This window comes from Theobroma cacao, chromosome 5 (genome assembly GCF_053813885.1).
Source record: "Theobroma cacao isolate CCN51 chromosome 5, ASM5381388v1, whole genome shotgun sequence".
NCBI classification, from domain to species: Eukaryota; Viridiplantae; Streptophyta; class Magnoliopsida; order Malvales; family Malvaceae; genus Theobroma; species Theobroma cacao.
In genome coordinates this window covers 42,265,244-42,290,230 of record NC_142643.1, presented here as the reverse complement: position 1 = coordinate 42,290,230, position 24,987 = coordinate 42,265,244, and the positions used below count along the sequence as shown (strand labels likewise).

Sequence of the window (24,987 nt, the reverse complement as noted above, 5' to 3'; positions counted from 1 at the left end):
GAGAATGAATGTGGAAAAAGAAAAGATGAAGCTTCCTGCAGAATAATATGTTGGATGCTTTTTCTCTTTGGTACGGTTGTTGACAGGTGACCAATTTGTTTTCTGGTTCAGCAGCACCTTCGGATAAAAGAGTATTTTGATAAAATTCAAAACAATTTTTGGGATTTTCATTTCTTTCTTTCAAGTTGAATTCCACAAATACCCTACTAAAGTCCAATCTCTTCCCCCCATAAACCATAGGCAAAATAGGAAGTCCATCCCCCAACTGGCATTAAAAGTCTTTCCCTACCAATAAATTGATGGAGTGACAGATGCAGGCCTTCACTTCAAAGTAAGGTACCCTCCAACAAGATCTAATCCGCACACTTCCGTATGCAAACAAGTTACCTTTTCATTATTCCCCCAATCTTGCAACGAAGCAATAATAGCATCCATCCAATATTATTAACCATTTTAACCACCCCTTAGCTTACAAAGACAACTGCCCTTTCTTCTTTCTCTCTTCCCAACTTTATCTCTAGTTTTTCATTTTTTTTCTTCTTATGACAAATTTTGTTTTTCCAACTAAAAATGGGCATCAGAATTTTCATGATTTCCTTCGTGTTAACCTCAATTCTGTTCTCTCTTTTATACATCCCAACTAAACTAAGCATCCCTATTACAAGCTTCAATCCCATGGCGACCTTGAACATTGTGCAAAAATCCAACAGGACATATCCAGTTACATTTGCCTACTTAATCTCAGCATCGAAAGGAGACACTGTCAAGCTAAAACGAGCCATACGGGCCTTATATCATCCTGGAAATCAGTATCTGATTCACCTGGACTACGAGGCGCCTGCCAGGGAGCATAGGGCGATTGCAGAGTTCGTATCCAACGACCCAGTTTTTAGCCTGGCTGGTAATGTCTATATTGTTGGGAAACCAAACTTGGTTACTTATAGAGGTCCAACTATGCTCGCTACAACGCTTCATGCAATGTCAATGCTTTTGAGGTGCTGCAAATGGGATTGGTTCATCAATCTTAGTGCTTCTGACTACCCTTTAGTAACTCAAGATGGTATGGTGAGTGGCCTTGTTTTGATGTTTTTAGTTCTTCAAATTCTGTAACTAACAGTTTTTTTTCTCTCTTTCTTTTTCATATTTCTTGTCATTTTACAGTTTTATGTGAGTTCATGACTTCATTTTTTGGGGGTTTTCAGATCTGATTCATGCCTTTTCCGACTTGCCAAAAGATCTCAATTTCATTCAGCATACCAGTCACCTGGGCTGGAAACTGTAAGGCACTTTTCTTCTATAATTATTTTGCCCATTGTTTTTGAATTTCAGCAATTTTTTACTCCAATTTTTTATATTACCGCATTATCTTTTTACCATGACATTTTATTCTCTGCAGTTAAAAAAATATGAATTTCATAATAAAATTTTGCAGGAACAAGAGAGGGAAACCTATAATAATAGACCCAGGGCTTTACAGCCTCAACAAGTCAGAAATCTGGTGGGTTATTAAACAAAGGACTCTGCCCACCGCTTTCAAGCTCTACACAGGTTCCTCCCCGTACCTCTTTTTTTGGTTATTTCTCCAATGTCTCCCCAAATTTTTCTGTCAAAATCTTCCAAAAAAAGAATTCTCTTATCTCTGGCATGTGAGCTCCTGAACAAAGTGAAGTGACATCACATTCAGAAGTACCACAGTACATGCACATGGACATGCCTGAGAATCTATTCAATAGAAACATAAAACTAAAAAATTTTTACAGTCTTCTAAACTGGGTCCCTGTGTTTTTGGCATATTCCAATTCACATTTTTATCTTTTTCCTTATTTTTAATTTTGTGCCCATGGCATCAGATTGTTTTCAAATCAACCCACTGCCGACAAAATGAGCCTGACTTGCTTAAAATACAAATCCTGAAAGCTCAAGGTCCTGGTTATGTAACATCTAAATTTAGTCTTGTAACCCTCCTCCTTTTTGCTTTTATCAAGTGGGTTCCAGTTTTGAGGTTTCCTTAATGTGGAGCTCTAGTTCTTGTGTTTCGGTTCAGCGACAGTCTCCAATTTTGTGTCAAGTAAGGCACCGGCCCTAATTAAAACAACCATGGGTTGTTTACTTGGAATAACTAAGGTGAAAACTCTACTAATTCTGGATTAACAAAGGTTAAACTCCCTAATTAAACTTAAGAGAGAAAGAAAAAAGGCAATGATTGAAGATTATTTCGGAGGAGGTCTTTATTGTGAATTTGACTAGGATTTAGGCTTTTATTAGTGCTTCTCACATTGTATCTGTTCCATCCCATTTGTCCTTTTCCTCTCTCTTTTCCTATATACTGCCATTAGTCATGGTAGGTAAGGTCAGTGAGTTGTTGCTCCAACAAATGTTCGTGGCATTTCATCATTCTACCAAACTAGCCTTGTAACCATGTTGTCTTTGACCATTATCCTTCAATCACCAAACGATATTGTTAGCAAATCAAATCATATACGGACTCCATTTCTTCGGAGAATCTTTGCTGTCTGTTTTTGATTTTGGGAAACTTGTAAATTTTTACAAGCTTTTTTGAGTTTTGATATATTATATTCTTCGGAGATTGTCCTATAAATTGGCATGGATTAGTTTCTTTTTTACCCCAAGATCCAAAGATAGCTTAAGGACATTTACACTATCACGGGACTTCATTGTTGCATGGATTATTAAGAGTCTGAGAAGGCAACAAGGAAAAAAGAACCAAATTTTTGTAATCATAGGAGAAGGGACAGACTGCAAATTCCAGGCTACATGATCTAGAAAATCCACGTGCCTAAGCATATCTTCCTGACTTGTTCAGTTGTTCCATATGGAATGCACGTGCTATGGTATCTCGTATAGGGTTCTTTACTCCTTTTATAAGTTCTAGACCATGGTATAAAGTATAAGGATTAATGAAGAATCTCTGTGGTTCCCTAGATAGTTAATCTGATGCAGAATGACAAGTAAATCTAGAGTTGATTAAACAATGGAAAATGCTTAGAAAAGCCCAATTTTCGATAATGGAGTCCAGACACTTTAAGTGGTGGAAAATGTCAGTGCAATTTCTGATGAACTTGCACATGCCACACCTGATAGCCTGATGAGTGATGACTGACTTGGAACTGTAGGGTGACTAATTAACATATCTTCACTTCAACTCAAAATTAGTAACATAAATTTGTTGGGAATTGGATTTCTTTTTTCTTTCTTTCCATTTTCTGTCAATGATTTTGTGCTGGATCAGACAATATTGTCATGGTTTCTTTAGGAATTTGAACATGTTCAATAAAATTGTCTGATGAAAAAGTATTTGATATCATCTATCAGAAATCAGCATTAGATTCATCATTTCGTTCATTAACAACAGGTTCAGCTTGGACTGTGATCTCAAGATCTTTTGCTGAGTATTCCATAGTGGGGTGGGACAACTTGCCAAGGACTTTGCTTCTATACTATACCAATTTTGTGTCATCTCCTGAAGGTTACTTCCAGACATTGATATGCAACTCTGAAGGCTACAAAAACACAACAGTCAACCATGACCTTCACTATATTACTTGGGATATGCCTCCAAAGCAGCACCCTAGGTCCCTGGGACTCAAAGATTTCAGAAGAATGGTTCTGAGCAGCCGCCCATTTGCCAGAAAATTCAAGAGAAATGACCCAGTTCTTGACAAAATTGATCGAGAGCTTCTCAAAAGGAGGAAAGGAAAGTTTCCTTATGGGGGTTGGTGTTCTGAAAATGGAAAGAAACAAAGGGCATGCTCAGGTTTCCAGGGTGAGAATTATGGTATTTTGAAGCCTGGAGCTGGGTCTAGGAGGTTAAAAACTTTGCTAACAAAACTTCTTTCAGCAAGGGGTTTCAGTAAGAGGCAGTGTAGACTATAGATGAAAATATTTTTTATTCTCCTTAAATTGAATGAATACCATATAAAGCTGTTTGTTTTTTTCCCATATTTGAATGAAAAATCATCTGTGTTCATTCTTGTAATGAATAGCAGCTAAATTGCTACCACCTAATCTCCAAGGTAATGTATGAACTAATTTGAGGAAGAGGTCTATGGCATTCATCCATGCTTAGCTACCTTGTTGAAAAAACTTTAGCTCTTCTACTATGCCCATATCCTGAAAAAAAAGCATCAAAGAGATATAAGAAAGAAAACAGCCAAGAAAATGGAAAAATCTATAAAGCATTTCAATATAACAGACTCATATAAACAATTTATAAATCTTTCGAAGGCCCATTGAAACTGGTTAAGATCTGGATGGTCTGAACTGCGTCAAGTAAATACCGTAGGTAAGATATTGGAGAAAATTAAACCCAATAAAGCTGGTTAGTGTTGGGTTTAATTTCCTCCAATTCTTACATACAACTTATTCACTAATTTCCTTGAGTTTAAGTCCTTAGATTCTGTATGCCAGCCTAGAGAAATAAATAACATTAAGCAAGAATTGGAGGTGAGTTATTGGAGGAAATTAAACCGAAATAGAGGCAGATATGCAATAATACCAATGAATTTGGCTTAATTCCCTCCAATTCTCACATACAACTCAATACACCACCTTTCTTTTTTCTCCTTTGATGTCTTTGGTTCTCACAATATGGCAATGCCCTTAAGCTTTGAAAGATGGTTATATATAACAAAGAGATCAAACATTTCACATGACAAGAAGATAACAAAAGAGTTGCTCAAGATGCATGAAGTTTTGAGTGGCAAAAATGTCGTGAGGCTTTTTACGACGACAAGGTTGTTGTTTGACTAGCATGTGCTGTACCAAAAGACATCCAGGATTTGATCTTAGGTAGCGTTTGGTATGAGAAAAGTAGGAGTATATTTTTTTTAATGTGTTAAATTAAATTATATTGCAATATTTGTTTTACAACAGACCACTACAATGTAAGGTTACAATACAATCACATTACAGTCAAGAGACATAATGTGATTGCAGTCCAAAACTAATGCAATCACGTTACATTACGATAGCGTTTGGTATGAGAGAAGTGATAACACATTCCTTGCAATGTGTCCAATTAAATTACATTGTATGTTGGTTTTGTAACAAACCATTGTAATATAAGATTGCAATACAATCACGTTACAACCAAGAGATGTAATGTGATTGCAGTTCAAAATTAATACAATCACATTATATTGCATTCTGTAATTTTATTAAAGACATTTGTACCTTTCAACTTTATTACTTTATGAAAAATATTTTATAATGTTATAATTAAAATAAAAAATATTAAAATAAAATATATAATATAAGAATTAAAAAATAAAATAAAATAAAAATATATATATAATATAAGTAAAAATTTAAAATAAAATATATAATATAAAAATTATATTAAAAAATAAAAATAAAATATATGACATTAAAAATATATGTAAGAGATGGTATTATATAAAAATTAACAATAAAAAATATAAGTATATTAAACTTATATTTTAATAAATAGAGATAATTTTAAAAATTAACTTTACATTCTCAACAAAATATTTATAAACCAAACGTCACAATGTTATTTTTCATATATTTTAATCATTATTTTACTTGTATACCAAATATTGTAATATTATATTTCTTGTAATTATATTACTTATAATTACATTAACTATAATCATATTGCATTGTAAAATATCAAAGTAACCTTCAGTTGTACATATATGCTTAATTAAAAAAAATTAAAAAAAGATATAACTTAAAAAGAGAGCTTAAAAGGACTAAAATGCCTAAAACCCTTTTCCCCCTTTCTTTCTTGTCATCAGTGCTCCTACGCATCAGCCGCACCTTTCCTCTCCAAGACTGCAACGTCTTTCACCAGAGCAGTAGATCCAAGGTGGTTCAAACCCACAGGTAAACCCCAAACCCCAACTCAAAGGAAGTAACTTTGCATTCCAAGGACGCAACTTTTACATTCAAGGAAGCAACTTTAATTTCAGAGAAATGAACCCATTATCTCAATTTTTGTTGGCGATTCTCTTTTTTCATAGCTCAGAATACATTTTAGCCGTTGCCATTCATGGGATATCAAATGTTAGTCTCACGTCACTTCTTGTTAGCAAAGAATATGCTTTAGCCATGGTTTTTTCATTGGTTGAATACTATTTTGAAGTCCTTTTATTCCCTGGATTAAAAGAACATTTGTGGGTTAGCAACCTGGGGCTGGCAATGGTTGTTATAGGAGAAATTATAAGAAAGTTGGCCATTGTAACCGCGGGTCGGTCTTTTACACATTTGATTAAGAGATACCATGAGGAGCATCATAAGTTGGTTACTGACGGCGTTTATGGATTTGTTCGTCATCCGAGTTATTGTGGTTTCTTGGTTTGGTCAGTCGGTACCCAGATAATGCTGTGTAATCCCATAGCAACTATTGGTTTTGCGGTTGTAGTTTGGCAGTTTTTTGCAAAGCGGATTCCTTATGAGGAATGTTTTTTAAGGCAGTTTTTTGGGGCAGATTATGAGGAGTATGCTCGGCGAGTTCCTTCTGGGGTTCCATTTGTGAAGTGAAAGTTCATGGATTATGTTTGTGGGACTGACTTTGATTGACATAAGCTTTTTTAGTGTGATTTGAGGTGAGTAATTTGGGGCTTGGAAACCTGAAATAATAGTACTTATCACAAAATTGGCTATCATGGCCATGGTTGGTCATTCATACTTTTGATTAAGGTCTGGTTTACTGTGTGGAGCGTCATAGGTTGATTACCAATGGAGTTTATGGAGTGGTTCATCATCCAGATTTTGGTGGTTTCTTTGTTTGGTCAGTTGGTACTCAGATAATGCTCTGTAATCCTCTGTTGATGATTGTTTTGCTGTTGTCATTGGGCAGTTATTTGCAAAGCGGATCGCTTTTGAGGACTTTTCTTTGAGGCAGATTATGAGGAGTATTCTTGAAGCATTCCTTCTGGGTTTCCATCCATGTCTGGATTAGGATTGTGTTAGTAGGGGGCTTTGGTTTGCATAAGCTTTTTAAGTGAGGAAAAAAAAAATCTTTTGAACCTGAAAAGATTGGTGGCCAACATGGAAAGATGTTCTACACTTCTATTGTTGTTAATTCCCAACATGGTTGCATAGGGGGGTAACCAACTGTATTCAATCATCTTTAAGGCTGCTTCTGTTAATAACAGTTTAATTATCTTTTGATGATCTTAATTTCATTCATCTGAAAATTAAAAATATTATATCTGTTGGTTCTGGATAATAGAAACCTATTTGCTGTGTTTTTGTTGCCAGATTAGATTGTTAGTTATTCCAATACTGCTGCTGATGGTATGAAGTTGATAAAAATGGAAAAGTTCCGATATATTTGTGGATCTTGAATTGAAACAAGATAGCGGCGAGAGTCTTCCTTCAAAATAGATCCTCAGTGAATGGATATGCTTGAGATACACGAGTTTGCATTGCAGCAGTGGCAAATGGGAATGCATTGTTTAAGAGCCTGAAGAAGCCAGTTTGATGGACTCCAAGTTCACCATCTTGTGGAGCTGGATGATGCACTGGACATGATTGCTGGGTTTTGCCACGATGAACTGTCCAGCATCAGACTTAATCAGTCATCTGGATTGATTAATGTTTTGATCTCTGAGAAAGGACTTAGCATCGTCCCTAATGTTAGTTGATTGCAGAGCAGAGTTCTGCATCAGAAGCATTGTTTTTTCCTCGTGTAAGATGCTTAAGTTGCCCTTACAAAAATGAAGTAACCTTATTGAAAACATAATTAAAAACACAAGGATCTTCTACCTTTTACTTCTGGTGATGAATAGATCTCAATATCTCAACAGCCTCTTTTGGGGTTTTTTTTTATTATTATTATTGTTGTAAATCTTAACTACTCCTAGAAGAATTTGTAAGAATTGATCAATAGATTTTAATATCTTTATGAAGGCTCATTTGGACAAGATTTATCATTTTTTCTTCCTCCCTTTTCTTTTAATCTTAACAACTCCTAAATGAGACATCAAACATCTACATGACTGTGATGAGTTGATCAAGAGATCTCAATATCTTTAGTAGTTCACTAGACAAAAGATTTGCCCCCTACTTTTCTTTAATCATTTTATAAGTCTGAACAACTCTTTCCTAAAAAGACTCTTAACTTCTCCATAATTGCAATGAGTTGAAGTCAAACAGACAAGCGGAATATAAAATTTCTAAGACTTATGCTGAGTCCAATATCAAGTCTCTGTTAATCAACTTGTGTTTTAATAAATTACCAACTTTTCTCTCATAATCATGGAAACCATGTTCCCATTTTTATGCAATGCGCTCCTAAAAGTTTACCTTTAATGCAATGCCAACGGTCACCTTGGTTCCTTTAACAACCCATTGTCCCCCAGACAACAACGGTCACTTTTTCCTATTTTATGAAATTCCAACACCAACTTTTCACCAACATAATAAAGAAAGAAAACCATTCATTATTCCATTTTAATACGTGATCAAAGAACTAATCAAATAAAACAATATTATGCTAACTAGACTAGAAACCAACCATTCACCAAGAAAGTGCATCCCCACCGTCCGGAATTCTACATGATTTGATCGGAAAGCGACGGTAGTCGCCGGAAGAAGTTGAGCGGAACCGATGGCATGTCATCTCTGAACCTTGGGTGGCGGATGTAGTAGAATCCTGACCCTAACACAAAGACCTTGAATGGTACCACATAAAACAGCAATGAAGCAAAGAGGCAGAACACCACGAATAGGCCTGTTGCTCTTGGGTCCCTCCAATTGAACAAGGCCTCCAAACGCTCCCCTTGGGCTGCCACGTCACCCAATAGCGTTTGAGCCCGCCCCGCTAGTGCTCGTAGACGATCGTATCGTATACGTATGGTATCCGGTGATCGTGCGGTTGGTAATCCATCAAATTCTTCGTCTAGCTCATCGGGACCCACGGCGTCCACGTAGGAGAGTCTCGGGTCCATGTTGTTTGGGACCCGTAGGCGATAGCGAAATCTCAATGCTAGGATCAAGAAGGCGTACATGAATACGGTGGGGAGCAATAGATGTGGACATAGCACCACTGCCAAAAGCAGCACGTGCACCAAAACAGTAGTTGGAGGGTGCGTCCACGTGCGAATCCCATCCAACCAGCGTGCCAGAGTTGCCGCATGCGACAAACACCCCACAACTCGAAACCAGTTTGCCTTGCTTCTCCTCATGCTCCACACGTGTGTATCACTGTCCAGCATGAACTGAACCACTTCTTGTCCCAAAGGCGGCTCGGACCTGGCTAGCCTAGCCGTCACTATGCGCATAGCGGTATGGCGCAGTATGTCTTGCTGGGCTGGACCCAATGGTCGAATATAGTGCATTCTTGGTAACATTGGGCTGCCATAAGCTTGGATTAGACTTAGCCATGACGAGCAAGAAAATCTAACGGCTATCTCAATCTCCCCCATCTTCTTGGCACCGTTGGGCAGCAATACGGTTAGGCAGTAGGTATTTAAATACACCCTATTCGTATCAAGTGTCGATAGTCGGACACGTATCTTACCAACACGTACATCTCTACCGGGTTTTCCTGCTTCATCACGCTTGTACCTTTCGTTATCGAATACACCAATAGTGAGTACTGTACATGGATCATATACATCCCACGTGTATTGCTCATTCCAACGTGGATTAAACCGATCAAGAATCGTACGTGTACGTATCCACTTGGGTCCATACTTGGCCACCACGTAAGCATCGGTAGTCCCACGTGTACCGTCCTTGGTCTTGACAGGTAACAAATTACTGGCCCCACGAATCCCAACCTCAAGCAACCCAATGGGAGCCTTAGCCAGCTGCTTAGCGGCGGCTCGGACATCGCTAGTCACGTGAGCGGCTTCATCAAGCACGTGATAGCCACCTTCTAAACATGCTCTGACATGTATTCTGCCTGCATAAGGCTTACTTTCACCACCAACCAAATTAAACCATCTTGATTTAAGCTCCATTTTATCATCTGTCCTCCTCTCCAAGCTTGGTACATGAATTTTCGCCTGACCCACTGGCTGCCCATTGCTCACATCTTCAACCGTGACCACCAAAAACGGCTCAAACGGCTCAGCCGCCACGAAAACCAAATCCTCATTCCAAGCTGACCCAAGTTGAGTCCTGCTGGTTTTGAAAAGTTGAGCCCCAAGCTGAGCCTTGACGTAAAGTTCAGGACTCCGAACCTTAGCTTCGGACCCCAAACCAAGCTGCAAATCTTGGGTTTGGATAACCGTTAGTCTCAAATACCAAAGCTTTGGAGACAAGTAAACCTTAGCTCGGGTCTCGGGTATTAACCCACCCGAATCTGACTGCCAAGCTTCCTGGAAAGCTTCATCAGCTTGTGTTCCGACCCAAACAGCAACCATGACATCATTTCCAGGCGACTTCTCGGATTCAAGACTATACCATTGTGGAGCTAAAGGACTATCCGGAGGAACCCTTTTTGGCACTTCTTGTAGATCAAACGACACCGTTCCTAAACAATTCTCCACCAAAGAAGTAGCTCCTTCTTTTTCTTCTTCTTTGTTCTCTTCTTCAGTCCAAACTGACACTTCCAAGGAACTTGAATTCAACCCATCTTTGTCGAAAGCGAAAACTTGGTCCCAATCTTTATCAATTTGGCTTTTTGTTTTGATACTGTGAGTACCAATAACTAGCTTGCCATAAGCGGGACAAGCTGGTTCTTTGTTGGCTCGTTTTGCTTTAACAACTCGGACGTATAAAAACGGCATACGGTCTACGAGATCGTATGCATGGCTACGGTCACCGGAGAGTGATCGGAGTTCTAGCTCGTTGATGACCAGTTCAGTGCTTTTTCCTGTTTCAGCCTTGTCTTTTGCTGCCTTTGTTGGCTCTTCTTTATGTGCTAGTGGTGGATTCTCTACCTCTGCCGACGGCGCAGTTGTCGCTGGAGTAGCAGCTGCGGCGGCGTCTTGAGGGTTACTATTCTCTGCCGGAGGTGGATTTGGCTTATCTTCTTCTTTGGGTGATTCTTCTTTAGGCTTTTCCTCTTCTTCTTTCTTTTCCCCCACTTTTTCCTCCTTCTTATCCTCCTCTGGCTTTGGATTCTCCAGTGGCTTCTCCCCTGCTGCCTCTGCTTTCTCCTCCGCCGCAGCCTCAGCCGCTACCGGAGGCGTCTCTCCATCAACATAAAAAACTTTAACTCCAATCTCCCCTTTAATCTGGGAAAAAACACTCCTTTTCTCCAACGGGTAATAAACGAGACTCTCGTCTCCAGCTTTCACAAAAACACTGCCAGCCAACTTCACTTTCCCCAAAAAAGTGCTTCTTTTCCCTGTTTTCTTATCATTATACAGATTAATCTCCAATATCTCCGTAGCCATTGACTCTATATCATGAACCAGAAACTCCAGCTTCTCATCCCAGACTGGATTTAGATCTCTAAACTTTGTCTTGGTTCTTCTTCTTTGACCATCAAAATCAACTATGGCATAAGCACTGGCCGTTCCTTGCCCATCTTTTGGCATCAGGTTTTTGGCGTTGCAGATTTCAACTATAAGCTTTCTAGTGCAATTCTCTGCCATTGTTTTGGTGAAACAATGAGATCATACAGAGGAAAATTGATCTGGGTTTGGAGTGATTGAGCAAATGAAGCTAGAAAGAGAGAGTTTTTGTTAGAGAGAAAGAGTGAGAAAAAGAGAAAGAGACGTTGAAGTTGTTTTCTTCTTTATTTTGCGAGTAAAAGTGAAGGAAATGGAGGCCAGGTCGGGGGTTTAAAAAGGAGAAGGCATTGAAAGAGAGTGGAGCGTGGACACGTCTGCAATGACACGTATGACGAAGTTACACGTGGCAAAATCTCGGAGGGTGTGATTGGTTTGGATGGATTGTGCAAACAGGATCAGGCAAGCCCCGGCTTGTCGGGTGCTGAGACGATTGATAATTTGTAATGAGGCTTGGGTTTGCAGATATTTACCAAAATGAACTAGGAAAAGTCTATGCCCGTTCATGAATTTGGCAAGACTTTTTTTTTTTTTTTTGTGTGAATTTCATTGAACAGAAGGAAAGAATCATGAAGAGTCATAATAAATGTATGAAAACAGGGAACAAATTTTCCTGTTTTTCTCTTTGTCTGAGCTTGTACTAATTCATCACTTTCTTGGGGCTTGTTCCACGTTCGTAATGAAGGGTTCACTAAGTCATAATTATTTTTTGTTAAAAAAATAGAAATAAAAACAATAAAAGAAACAAAAGTTAATTGTTATGAACATGAATTTATCTACACTTTTTTAATTGTTATGAACATGAATTTATCTACACTTTTTACATGCACAGATCAAAGCCAAGAGGTGAAATGCATTATCATATCATGCTTTGGGAAAAGGGAAAAAGGGGAAAAAAATGAAGGAATTGATTCATAATTATCATTGGATTAATTAAAGAGGGTAAATTTTTTTATGCAGAACCCAAGATTTAGCTGAAAACAAGAAGAATATTTATACAGATAAAGATTCTCATGAATTTCAGTTCATTTTGGCTTGTAGCTGAGATAGGCTATGTGTTTGATGATTTGTTTCTCTTATTTATTATGGAAGAAGGCATATATATATATATATCAACACAAGTGGGCTTGCAACTACTACAGTCTGCAGAAATGAACGTTGCTTTGTTGCTGTGCTCTCTTCTTTTGAGTCGGTCAGTCTCTTGGGATAAAAAGAAAAGATTTAAAGAGAGAAGAGGCTCCACATTTTAACGATTTAAGGTAACCACAGGAAGGGGGAAATTTTAATGCTCTTCACGTACGGCAACTGACACAAATGTTAAGAGCAATTTAATGATCAAGTTTCATGGTAGATGCCTTCCATGCATGGCTGCTTGTCTTGTTCAACAATCTTTGTACATTTATATATATATCTCACATGCATGTTTTGCCATGAGATATTGGAGTGATCTAGAGGTTTTCCTTGTGGTTAAAAAGAGACAAAAACTTACCAAACTTGATGCAAACAACTTTTACCTAGATCCTGTCCCTAATACTAAACCGCATTTGAATGTATGCTCATCTTGGAGCAATGGTCGGTGGTTGGCTTTATCAACGGGCAAGGACCTCAAGGCATTCTTGACAATTGTGGTTGGATTCAAAACCCAGGCTAGGAACATGGCTCCTATTTTGGGGGCAAAAGCAACCAATTCATGATTCTATGACTCCAGTAAGTCCAAATTTTCTAAACGGAAATGGAGCCTCTCCCCCCTCAAAAAGGAAGAAACATTCAAAAGAGTTTTTCCATTAAGTCTTTGGATTCTTCTTAGTATTATTACTCCATTAAGCAATTCTAATCTTCTTGGCCACGTTAGGTGGCATTTACTTTTTAAGTTTTGAACCACTTCCTTCCCCATGTGCATGCCAATTGAAAGAAAAGCTTTCTTACAAAACATATAATCATGTTACATTACCATCTACTATAATATCTTAGTCTATCATGTTTGCACAACATGATATAATAACAACATTTAATTAATTGTTAGTTATAAAAATTTATTCGATAAAAATAAAAATATAAAAATTTAATTAAATGTAACAGATAAATAATTTTTTTTTAAATATTATATTTTTAAGTATGGAAGATAAAATAAACAGAATTTTCAATTTTGAATTTTAATTTTTCTAAAAAGAACTGTTAAATGAAATCTAAATTGCTATTAGTTTTCTTATACCAAACAAAAAAAATTATCTTTATCGTTAAAATATATGTTTTCACTATTTGTAATATGCATATCTAACAAGAAGAAACTCTCTTTCATCAACACCTAAGACCTAGCCAAGTTCCAACAAAACCTGTATGGTCAAAATATAATTAATAATATTACTTATTTTTCTTTAAAAAAGAAGAAGCAATAATTGTGGACACAACATACATCCAGCCGTTGGCCCGTTGCAGCCAAGAGAAGGAATCCCAAAACTGAAATAAGTAGCCTTTTTCCAGGGCTAAATTTAAAAGCTAGGCTCGTCACTGGAAACAGTGTTAAACTCCCCACCAACTCCACGTTACGGATTTATATCCCGCGCGCAAATCCGGTATTTTCGTTCCTCCACGTCACTTTAGTTAATATTAAGTCCCAGTAATGGACACGTGTTCAAATTTTACCGGTCCAAATTCGACGACTATTTAAACTCCCCCGGTTAAATTTTGGTAATTTCAATATTAACCTCCCACTAAACCCTAACTCCTCCAACATACTCTCCCCCTCCTTCGACCTCCGATTTTCACTTTGATTTTTCCTTCCAATTATTATTACAAATCTATTTTAACCTAATTTTTTTAATGTTTATTATTGATAACTTTGATCTCGTACTCAAATTTTGAAAAATACGACAGTTCGTAGTTTTCTGTTTGGTTGCTGAGAAAACGAAGGAAAAGGGTTTTTTTTTGGTTAAATTCATAATTTAAGGAGAATGGTCTACTGTAATAATTGTTCCAGAAACGTTTCTGGAGAACGCTTCTATGATGGTCCTTTGTAAGTAACTTTTTCTTGCTCTTAAATAATTTTTTTAAAATTTTTTTGATAAATTTTCAATTTCTTTATCCATTATTTGTTTATCTCTTGATTTCTTTTTGTAGGTGTTGTAATTTTTGTGGGAAGGTGTTGGAAGAATACAATTTTTCGTCTGAACCGCAATTTGTTAAGGATTCAGCTGGCCAGGTAATTTTCTTTCTTTTTAAAACTGTATAATTGTTATGAATAAATATGGAAGAATTTTTTAAAGAGGTTTCCTCAAAAAAATATATATATAAGGGTTCTGAAATTCATTAAAAGTTGCAATATTTATGCCAAAATTTAGTGGAACCGTTGTGGTTTAAGTTTAAGCTTTTTGAACATTGTTGTTTGGATAGAAAATATACTTCTTGCTAGCTAATTATAGTTTCCTAAATATGAGCGTGACTTGCTGAATATTTGATTAAAACAAGAAGTTGGCATGTGAGTTTCATTGGTGGATGTGTTTCAATAAACTATAAGTGAAGTGTATTGAAGGGGGTGGGGGGGTTTCAAATTTTGTTTCCCTTTGTTTTGTTGTAGTTTCTATTTTCCTGTTTTTGGCTCTTTATTAATTTCTTCTACTAATTTTGTTTTGTTTTCAGAGCAAACTGTCTGGAAATTTTATAAAGTCTGTTCAAGATATTTCAGATTCACGTAGGAGGACGTTGGATAAAGGTATGTTTGTAAAGTTTCATTTATGCTATGCGAGAAACTATGCCTGCATGTTTTCTACCTTCAATAAAAGATTATTGATACATTTCCTGAACATTTTGTTTGCTAATTCTGGATGATCCAATTTCAAAACTTGTTGACATCTATTATTGGAATTCCATTGGCTCAAATTTCAATTGGATATGTGTTATTCCATTTTTTATTGTTATGGTTTTAATATGTTAGCATTAATATACTTATTGCAACATGACTTAAAAGAGTCTTGTTTATGGCTTTAATTTATTTGATGATGCAGCTTTTGATGATATGAGATGTATGAAGGATGCATTAAGTATTGATGATTATAGCGATGACGTCGTTGAAACTGCTAGCCGCTTTTATGAAGTATTTTTGTTCTGCCTAAGTTTCATATTTTTACTTGTTATTTTGTTTATATTTTCCTCAATTTCTTTATTTTTTTTATCTGCATTGTGAAGATTGCCCTTGAACGGAATTTCACTAGGGGGCGCAGGACAGAGCTAGTACAGGCTTCATGTCTTTATCTTGCATGTCGGTGAGGAATTTCTTCTTTGTTATACTTATAATGCAGTTACATGTAAATAGTGCTATCCCTAGCTTTGACATGCCTGATTTTGAACACAATTTGTTGTCTTAACTTTAAGCATGAGGATTCAGCTGTTTATGCATCAATTTTATAACACGCACACGTATGTATGTACTGATGTGCATGCCTAAGAACATTCGTAAAATCAGATTTAACACGTGAATTTTTTTAGGTTCTCACATAGGTATTTTTCATATTTTCCTTGTTTTTCATAAATTCATCAATATTATTGTCTGAAATTTGTTACTCAATGCATGTTTTCTACCAAAATGTAGAGGTTATGCAGATGGAAGTAATTTTAGACCACTTCAAACCTCTCTTTTTTAAATTTAAAGAATAACCAAGTGTGATTTTTACCTTCTACCTTTTAATTATTTGAGGCCCTTGCTCTTTGTTCCTTTCAAATCTTTCTTTTTGAAATTTGTGTGGTCTTGGCCTTCCTTTTGTTTTCCTTCTGCAGTATGCTGTAAGCTGTGATTCTTTCCTTTCATCTTCTGATGGGATATGCTTATGATTTTTTGTTTGGGATGTATTTATGCCTTCAGATTATTGTGTCCTTATAGGCTTTTTGGTCTTGGAATTTGGGTGAAAATAGGCTAAGGAAAAGGAAGGTAACATCATAAAGATTTTTTGAGGGATGGGAATGCTTACGTGGTGAATGAGGGTATAAGTCTTGTATTGTACGGTTTGATTTTGGTCAGAGAAATGTGTTTGTGGCTGGCGTTTGAATGCAGGAAGAATATTGCACGTTTGGATTAATAAAGGTTAGATAGGATTTCTTTCAGCTAGTGGTCCACTATTAGGAAAACACATAAGGTTCATGTTGTGTTTGTGAGAGCCATGTGAAATTAGCACTACACTTGCTTGAAAGTTAGAACATTGCAGGCTGGTAACAATAATTTCATTCTATATATGCAATGGTCAGGGAGAGGGAAGAGAGGAGGAAGAGGGGGCGAGAGAGCTGTCAATATCATCTGATTCATTGTTATTTTAAAATAAAACCTGTAAAGTGTTATACGTTGGAATGTGCTTTATTGAACCCAAAAAAGAAAAGAATGTGTTTTTATTTCATTGTTCTCATGCTGATTAAATTTGGCATTACAGATATATTCCCTCCTTAATCATATTAGTTCTGGATTTGCAGGCAAAAGAGAAAGCCTTTCCTTCTTATTGATTTTTCAAGTTATTTAAGCATAAATGTGTAAGGAATTTTCCTTCTTTTTTTACACTTGATTAAAAATTTGATTTGCTTATTTAATCCTTTATTTCTAAATTTTTCTGTAGCAAGTACCTGTTAGTTTTAATCGACATTCTGTTTTTTCTTCTGCAGTTATGAGCTAGGCTCTGTCTATTTGCAGCTTTGCTATGTGCTGTACCTTGCTGACACAAAAGATCTTCAAAAACTAATTGATCCCTCAATTTTTATTCATAAATTTACAAATGGTAAGTTGCTTGATTAATTCCCTTTACTCGAGATGCTTTGGCTGATTGCATGGCTCCCGGTGTTTTGTTCTTTATACTCCGGACAGGCATAATAACCAATATGCTTTGCAGTTTTGATTCCTGAAGGGAATGATGAAGTTGTTAAAACTGCACGGGACATTTTAGCTAGCATGAAACGGGACTGGATGCAGGTGTGATTTTCTTTTAAGTACTTTATTTTGATTCTGTGGATTATGCTTGGTAATTTTCAGAGTTAAAATCTTACTGAAGTTGACAAATTTACAGACAGGGAGAAAGCCCAGTGGATTATGTGGTGCAGCACTATACATTTCTGCACTTTCACATGGTCTGAAGTGTTCTAAGTCGGACATTGTGAGTTACAGTTCATATTTCTTGCTCGGTACCTTTTTCAGTAATCATATGTTGTTGTTCCTTTTGCTTAAAAATCTTTAAGTTTTTTTTTTTAATTTATAATAGCTGGTTATATTATAAGCTATTTATGCAGGACAGACCTTACAATTTTAAGTTTATGGGTAGGACTTGCACTTAGTAGATGTTTTAACTTCCAAACATGTTATGATTGTTGTAGACGAGACACATGTTAATGAAGGTCCTAACTAGTAAGTCTCTGATTTTAGATTATGGAGCATATCTTGACCTAAGCTAGAGTTGGGACAGGTTTAGACTGCTTCCCACTGCCCCATCTAAGGCCTTTCTGCAATCTGTCGTTGTAGTAATATGCATGTATGTGATTGATGCTAATCTTTTTTGCCGTAAAGCAAACTTTAGCATCGTGTTATTAAAAGTGGAGGCATAAAGTAAATGAAACTTGACAGAAAATGAAAAAGCCAAAGTAAAAGGAAATCCACATCAAGCCTCAAGCAAATATAATGCTGGATATGACACCACTTAGCATCCAGTAGACGATAGATATTTTGTTTTTCCAATTTAGTTGATTTTATTATATGATTTTCCTTACATGGTAACCCTCTTTGTTAGTCTGTGGGCGGCTTTTGCTACTATTTTCTGAGATGAGATATATGCCATTTTTCAAGTTCTAATTCTTCATTAATTAGATTCATATTTTGATTTTTTCCCCTCTTCTTATTATCCTTCCTCTCTCTCTCTCTCTCTCACTGAAAAAGCTGGGCTAATTGAGGTCTCTGCTTATCAGATAAGGGTTGTGCACGTTTGCGAAGCAACATTGACAAAGCGGTTGGTTGAATTTGAGAGTACAGACTCTGGGAGCTTAACAGTATGTATCTTTTTACATGTACATGGCAATATAAAACTGCACTGTGCCAGGAAACTGGTAATGGAATAAGGTTATATATCAGTAACTCTCAAGAACCATTTTCTGACCTAACTGATGTTTACAATAATTCAGATTTTTTCTTATTGACATTGATGTGACTTCCTAACTGCATACAGCCCTAAGTAAAGCATGATGGCCACAATTAGATCTATATAGCCTGCAGCATTTTGTGGAAAAGGCTTTGTTGTTGTAACTTGTTTCAAAGCAGTTGTTATTTTCTTATGGTAGAATTTGATTACTAAATCTTTACTGTTATTACTACTGTTGTTATTCATGTCCATTGTGCACAGTGTCTAACTAATTTTAGCTAAAGTTTAATGCGGATTTCTATCATTGCTGTGAGTGTTATGTTGAATTTGTTGTATTTCATGTTAATGTTTTCCCCTTCAATGCATTTGTTTTGTATATTTTGATTGCATTTCTTTTTTGGAAGTTCCTTCATTATTTTAAACTTGTAACTAGATTGAGGAATTTACGGAAAAGGAGAGGGAGCTTCGAACTAGTTCATTAACTAAAAAACAACCAAATATTGGGTCAAAAGAGGCCAGCGCGCATGAGGTGCTCTGTAAGCATATGGACAGAAAACCTTTTGCCTACGGACTTTGTGAAGAATGTTATGAAGAGGTGAGCTCCCATGTTCTTTACACAGGCTTCTCATCTTTTTTCTCCTACTACAAATGTACCATTTGAAAACTGTTTTATCATATCCAATTTAAAGTTCATGCTTAACTGGTTGGTGCAGTTCATGAAAGTTTCAGGAGGACTTGATGGGGGATCAGATCCACCTGCATTCCAGCGTGCTGAGAAAGAGAGAATAGCAAAATTATCTATCGAGGAAAATGCTAATGTTGGTGCTTTTATTATACCTTACATTATATACTCGTCATATTGGGAGTATCCACATGAACATGCAAAAATTATTCTTTCTTCCTATGTCCCTTCTAGCCTTCCTCATGAGCTACAGAATTTTTAATGTTGTGTTGTATTTCATTTCAGTTTAAACATTTAGTTATGAGGAATTCTTTTGGGGACAAGTTTGTGCTACTTAATTATGTGAGATAAAAGCCTTTCAAAAAACAATTATGTGAGATAAAACTGTCTCAAATTCTTGTGATGGGAAGCATAAATTTATTTTCTCCTGGGATTTTCTTTTTCTATGCTTTTTAGTTCTTTAATTATAGGTTATCTCCAGCCTAGTTATAGTAGTCATTTTTTACCATAATATTTCATCGTTTGGGTTTTTTTTTTTTTCTTTTCAGAGGGCGTCAGGCAGCCCTTTTGCAAGTGGACCTGAAAAACCTGAAAGTATTGGTAAGTTTTCTTTTCATAAGTAATCATGCTGCACATGGTATTGGATATATTTTGTCCAAAAGCTCAAGATCTTTTATTGGAAAATATATTATTTCAGGGGTTTCAGAGGGCACAACTAAAAAAGCAGCCTTTGATGAGGGTGACAATGATAAATTACCCGGAGTTGATGGTAGTGGTGATGAATCAGATAACTTTTCTGATATTGATGATTTGGAGGTAGGGAATTAATGCTGATTTCTTGTACTTTAGCATCGCATTGTCCATATGATATTCAACATGAAGAAGCACCTCTTACTCAAGCTGAACTACTTAACTAAGTGCGAAACTGATGACATTGGTTATATTTCCAGTCCAATGGCATATTCTTTTTAAGATGTTTAGAATTAAATATTAATGTTTTATATCAAGTGATTTGAGGGTTGATCTACCTTTTTTTTTTTAAATTATGGACAAGCCATAATAAGTTCATCCTTTTTTGTTTATCTTCGGTTTTCCATTTTACCAATAGAAGCACGAAGACATTTACCACTTAGTTAAAAAATTATTCTACCTTAACTGTTTTGTTTCTTTTACTTGGATTGAATCATCTTTTTGTCCTGCGTGCATCAACCATCGAAGACGTTATACCCTTGATTTGAAGTAAATTGGGCTTAAATTCAGCTTTGAATTGCCCACGAACAGAACCAAGGAAAAATGTATGGGTGGGTTGTCTGTGTTCTTGTAAGCAGCACCACTATTGTTATATTATCTGTCTTCTTGGCTGCTGCGGCTCTAAATAGTGGTTAATTAGTAAAAATTAAGTCTGAATGATTGAGAAATACTCACCCAATTGAAAGGGAAAAAGATGCAAGAACTGACTCAAATTGACCTGAGTGAAGTTTATTGTACGGGTCTGTTCTCCATAATTTAGAGTTGGTTTTCCTTCCTAAGTTTCTTTGGAACCGAGTTTGGTTGGTCAGGTTTAGAATCAACCATGCTGACTTGAAATGTAGTCCTACAAGTCATTTTCATTGGTATACCTTTTGTAAACATTATTGTTTGTGTCTTTTAACATGTGCTATGTCTGTATTAATGTATGCGTCTATTTATTTAGAATTGCATGCTTCTTGTATGAATGGCATCCATGTCTTTATATGTGTAATAGACTTGATTTAAAAAGTGTTGGTTGATTTATGATGTGTATGGAACAGCAATAACTAGCGGTTAATTTGTCTTCTTAATTTTGATGTCAATTGACTATTATGCTTGGGAATTACTCAAAAGTTACCTTTTCAGGTTGACGGTTATCTTCACAATGAGGAGGAGAAGCGTTTCAAAAAGATAATTTGGGAAGAAATGAACCGCGAATATCTTGAGGTGATCTAAACCATAGCTTTGTTGAGTACAGGATCTCGTCAAGTGTATTTTGGCCTACTTTAATCTAATCGCACTCTTCAAATGTAGTACTCATGACATTGGCCTTTATCTCAAGTAATTATGTGCATCATAAAAGGCATTTTGTAAATCTTTCTGGTTAAAAATATCCATAAGAGGATGTATTGAATCTGGAATAATAATTAAGATATATTTGAGTATTGAAGAGACAGACTATTAGATTGTTTTTCTCATCTTTTTATGTGGTTAAATTAAGCCCTGAATCCTGAGAAATTGTTTGATACTATTAATTGAGGCTTAGTGCCTTTGTATTAGTGAGACCACAAGTGAGTAATATAACTTGACTGTGCTTTCATGACTTTTTTGCGAAAATAAAAATCTTTATGATGCAACATGTTTAGCTGGTTATCTCTTCACAGGAACTTCGTTATTCTGCAACCTTTTGCAGGAACAAGCAGCCAAGGAAGCAGCCGCAGCCGCTGCCAAGGAAGCTAATATGGCCAACTATGATAAATGTCCAGAGGATCTCCAAGCTGCACAGGAGCTTGCTGCAGCTGCTGCAGCAGTAGTGGCAAAATCTAGAAAGGTGATTCTTGAATATGAGCTAGGAAAGTTTTTTAATTTGTGGAAACTATATCAAGAAAAATTGTAAACCACCTCTTCTGTTTCATTACATATTGTGAGTTCCCTGGTGCATTTCTAAGTGCCATGTTAATATTATTGCCATTCAGAACAGGAATTATAATGTATATGCAATTAAGAGCATTGAATCATGATCGTGTTATACATTATAATCAAAACACGATTGCTGTACTGCTTAAGATATGCATGGAAGACAATATCTAACAAGGTCAAATGCAAAACAAAGGGCAACTGGTACCATACATAACAGCATAACCACATCCATTTAATTCTTGATCTTTACTTCTTCTGTGACCGTTGCCACTTCAGTTTGATTCAAAGGGTTTTTTCTCCTTTCTTTCTTTTTATTAAAGAATTATGAGCATAGTTCTAAGGCCTACAAATATGTTTGTATAATTTTTTGTCCAACAATTATTTTGTCTTAGGATTATGGTACTTATCTTTTTAAGATATATTTCTTTAAGAATTCTTGCCAGTATTTTTACTTGTTTTTCTCTCTTTTTATTTGGTTGTGTTAACAGGAAAGGCAACAAAAGCGAGCTGCTGAAGCAAAAAATTCTGGTCCTCCTCAGACCGCTGCAGAAGCGACCCGCCGAATGCTGGCTAGAAAGGTATCACATGTCATTTTTTTTTTCCATTTCTTTTGGGCCAAAAAGGAATCACACGTCTGAATACAGAAAATAGTTCTGAGATTTTTGCCCATCCAAAAACTGCACTTTCTTAGAAATGGGAATGATACAGTGTTGTAATAATTCAGTTACTGGAACCTTGTTTTGAGAAGTAAAGTAATTTTGGGGTGAAGAAAATGAAGCTGATGTTGATCTCTCTCCATATGCTTGTTAGCTTTCCCCAATTATTTTATAATTTTGATATAATAGGCAATCATAAAATAGAGGTATCTCTGCGATTGTATGTGTTTCTTTTTTTTCTTTGCACAGAGAATCCTTTTGTCACAAAAGATTTTACTGAAAAGAGCTTTATGTTTGAATAGGAAGGGAATGATTGAACAAAAATGACATCAACAGGGTTAAGAAAAATTGAGTACTACAACATCATCACATTTTAATAGATTGCTTCCTTGACGTTTATGTATCATGTGCATTCAACCTTTTAAGGATACTGGGAATTATTTATTCAAACAATGTCAAAAGTTGGCTTTTTATTCAATCTGATTACCTGACTGGAATGAAAACCTTGAACAGGAGGTGAATCTGAACTCCTTATTCCTGAAAATCTCTTTCAATGAGATTTTAAACTTAGTCGATGAGTTTGCTATGGCCCAATAACTAGCTCTGTAGTCAAAACAAAATGATTTCAAACAGAGTGCTGATTTTCATAGGATCTATTTGATGGACCTAGCATATACACAGTTCTGTGTGACTACAAGTAAAAGCAAAGTCGTGGGGAAGTTCTATAGTTTATAAGTGTATATATGCATGTGTGCTTGTTTACTTGTGCAACTTCAAATTTGATAGATACTTAATATGGATTCTATTGACCGCATTGCTTAAATTTTTCCGCTACTGATGGATATAAATATGGCTTCTGTGCAGAGACTAAGCTCAAAAATCAACTATGATGCGTTGGAGAAACTATTTGATGAACCAGTATGTTTATGTCTAATTTGCTTTTAATGTTTTAATATGAATTGGTACACACACAAACATACACACATATTTTCTACTTTCTTTCGTTTCCCTTTTTGTATAATTCAGCACAAGTACTTTCTTTTTTTGGGTCTTATGATACTGCCTGCATCTGACGTTTGCTTTCACAAATATATCCTGCTGTCATGATTCTGGATCTTATATTTCGAGGTTTTCCTGTATCTCTTAAACTCACTGCTGTGTCTCAATTATAAACTGGTTTGGATTGAAAACTGTTTAATTTAGAGGGTTAAAGAGAATCAAGAGTTTCACTTGGTGTTTAGTGATTTTGACACAATATATTTAGAAGGGAAAAAAGAAAAAGATTTTAATCTTCCAATCCTACAGGGAAGTTTTCATTTTTTCCTATTTTCTGAATGTGTTTAGATTGGCATCAGGACTAGACTTAACTGGTTTTAGGGAGAGCCTCAATTTCTCTTTTTAAGTTTTGGATAATATTTTATGCTACCTTAACAGTAGTTGCAATGTCGTGTGGTGCCTTAGCTATAATGTGAAATGAATTCTAGTTGCAATACTTGAATTTATCATCCTATCTTTAAGACCTAAGAATTCTTATTCTAGCTTAATCTACATTCTTAATAAGCATAAAGAACATCCATAGAACCGGTTTTGTTTATTGTCCCAGAATGAACCTCATACAAGTTCTCTTCAGCTATCTCCCATTCAGACTTAACCTTTCCATCATATCTACCATTTTTAACACTGTAACAAACATGTTCTACGTTTCAAATTTTGTCACCTGTAGTGATCGAGTAACTGAAATTCTTGGAAGCATATCACACTTGGCGTTTTGTTTGCAAAACAAACTTCAGTAATACAGTGTCATAGCTTATTCTATTTTTAGGAAGTTGTTCATTGTGTTTATCGATGTAATTGCGTGTTTGGGTTTCCTTTTCTATCACAGGTTGCTTCTTCAGAGAAACCCAAGAAACAAAAGAACGAATCACATTCAGATGAAAAGGAAGACAAGGTTTCCAAAATTGGGAAAGAAGAAGGTGATTTAGCAGACGAATATAACGATGTGGAAGGGGATGGAGGAGGAACAAAGTTTGACAATAACCTCGACTTTGAAAATGAAGTCTATGACTATGACGATGATTATGGTTATGATGAGTACTGACTGCGTCTTCGCCCCCCCCCCCAAAAATTGCCACCTGTAACAAACACTTCTTTTATTGTTTAATTTTTTTTTGGATAGAAAGGAGATTCGAATTCTTTTTTTTTATACTGTTATCATTTAGTTATATATTTAAATATTATAATAATATTGAATTTTTAAAAAGTTGTACATGTATATTTTTTTTTATGTTAAATGTTAAATAATTGTAATTTATTTTAAATTTTGACATAATGTTTTAAAAGAATCTTTAAATTATTTAAAAAATCTAAATAAATTTCTTATTATGTTTAATTAAGTTATTATAATTTTTTATTTTAAATGAAATAAATCTTAAAAATTTTTATTGTAG

General features: G+C 35.8%; 3 protein-coding genes and 1 pseudogene across 6 annotated transcripts; 3 read left to right on the top strand and 1 right to left on the bottom strand.

The window, feature by feature from the left end:
* Window positions 1-334: 334 nt before the first annotated feature.
* Window positions 335-3,992, top strand: UNE7 (Core-2/I-branching beta-1,6-N-acetylglucosaminyltransferase family protein). Its single transcript, XM_007029889.3, has 4 exons — window positions 335-1,060; window positions 1,203-1,278; window positions 1,433-1,548; window positions 3,374-3,992. Exons 1-4 carry the CDS (start codon window positions 571-573, stop codon window positions 3,892-3,894), a joined length of 1,203 nt encoding a protein of 400 aa, XP_007029951.3. The 5' UTR covers window positions 335-570; the 3' UTR covers window positions 3,895-3,992.
* Window positions 3,993-5,752: 1,760 nt separating this feature from the next.
* On the top strand, window positions 5,753-7,913 carry LOC18599782 (protein-S-isoprenylcysteine O-methyltransferase B pseudogene; annotated as a pseudogene). 3 transcript variants are annotated; one of them, XR_001927741.2, is made up of 2 exons: window positions 5,753-5,868; window positions 7,249-7,913. The product of XR_001927741.2 is annotated as a protein-S-isoprenylcysteine O-methyltransferase B pseudogene, transcript variant X3 (transcript). The 3 variants fall into 3 exon arrangements; XR_016026143.1 differs by having other exon boundaries at window positions 5,753-7,093; window positions 7,254-7,913; XR_016026142.1 differs by having other exon boundaries at window positions 5,753-7,093.
* A 484-nt stretch (window positions 7,914-8,397) lies between these two features.
* Window positions 8,398-11,697, bottom strand: LOC18599781 (C2 calcium/lipid-binding plant phosphoribosyltransferase family protein). Its single transcript, XM_018122372.2, has one exon. It carries the CDS (start codon window positions 11,538-11,540, stop codon window positions 8,544-8,546), a length of 2,997 nt encoding a protein of 998 aa, XP_017977861.2. The 5' UTR covers window positions 11,541-11,697; the 3' UTR covers window positions 8,398-8,543.
* Window positions 11,698-13,971: 2,274 nt separating this feature from the next.
* On the top strand, window positions 13,972-24,656 carry LOC18599780 (Cyclin/Brf1-like TBP-binding protein). The gene is made up of 19 exons (XM_007029884.3): window positions 13,972-14,469; window positions 14,574-14,655; window positions 15,093-15,165; window positions 15,458-15,546; window positions 15,639-15,715; window positions 16,911-16,967; window positions 17,097-17,209; window positions 17,321-17,400; window positions 17,495-17,581; window positions 18,384-18,464; window positions 18,987-19,148; window positions 19,267-19,371; window positions 19,784-19,835; window positions 19,933-20,051; window positions 21,111-21,191; window positions 21,658-21,795; window positions 22,373-22,462; window positions 23,405-23,458; window positions 24,423-24,656. The coding sequence occupies exons 1-19, from the start codon at window positions 14,408-14,410 to the stop codon at window positions 24,636-24,638; spliced, it is 1,818 nt and encodes a 605-aa protein (XP_007029946.3). The 5' UTR covers window positions 13,972-14,407; the 3' UTR covers window positions 24,639-24,656.
* The last annotated feature ends 331 nt before the right edge of the window (window positions 24,657-24,987 follow it).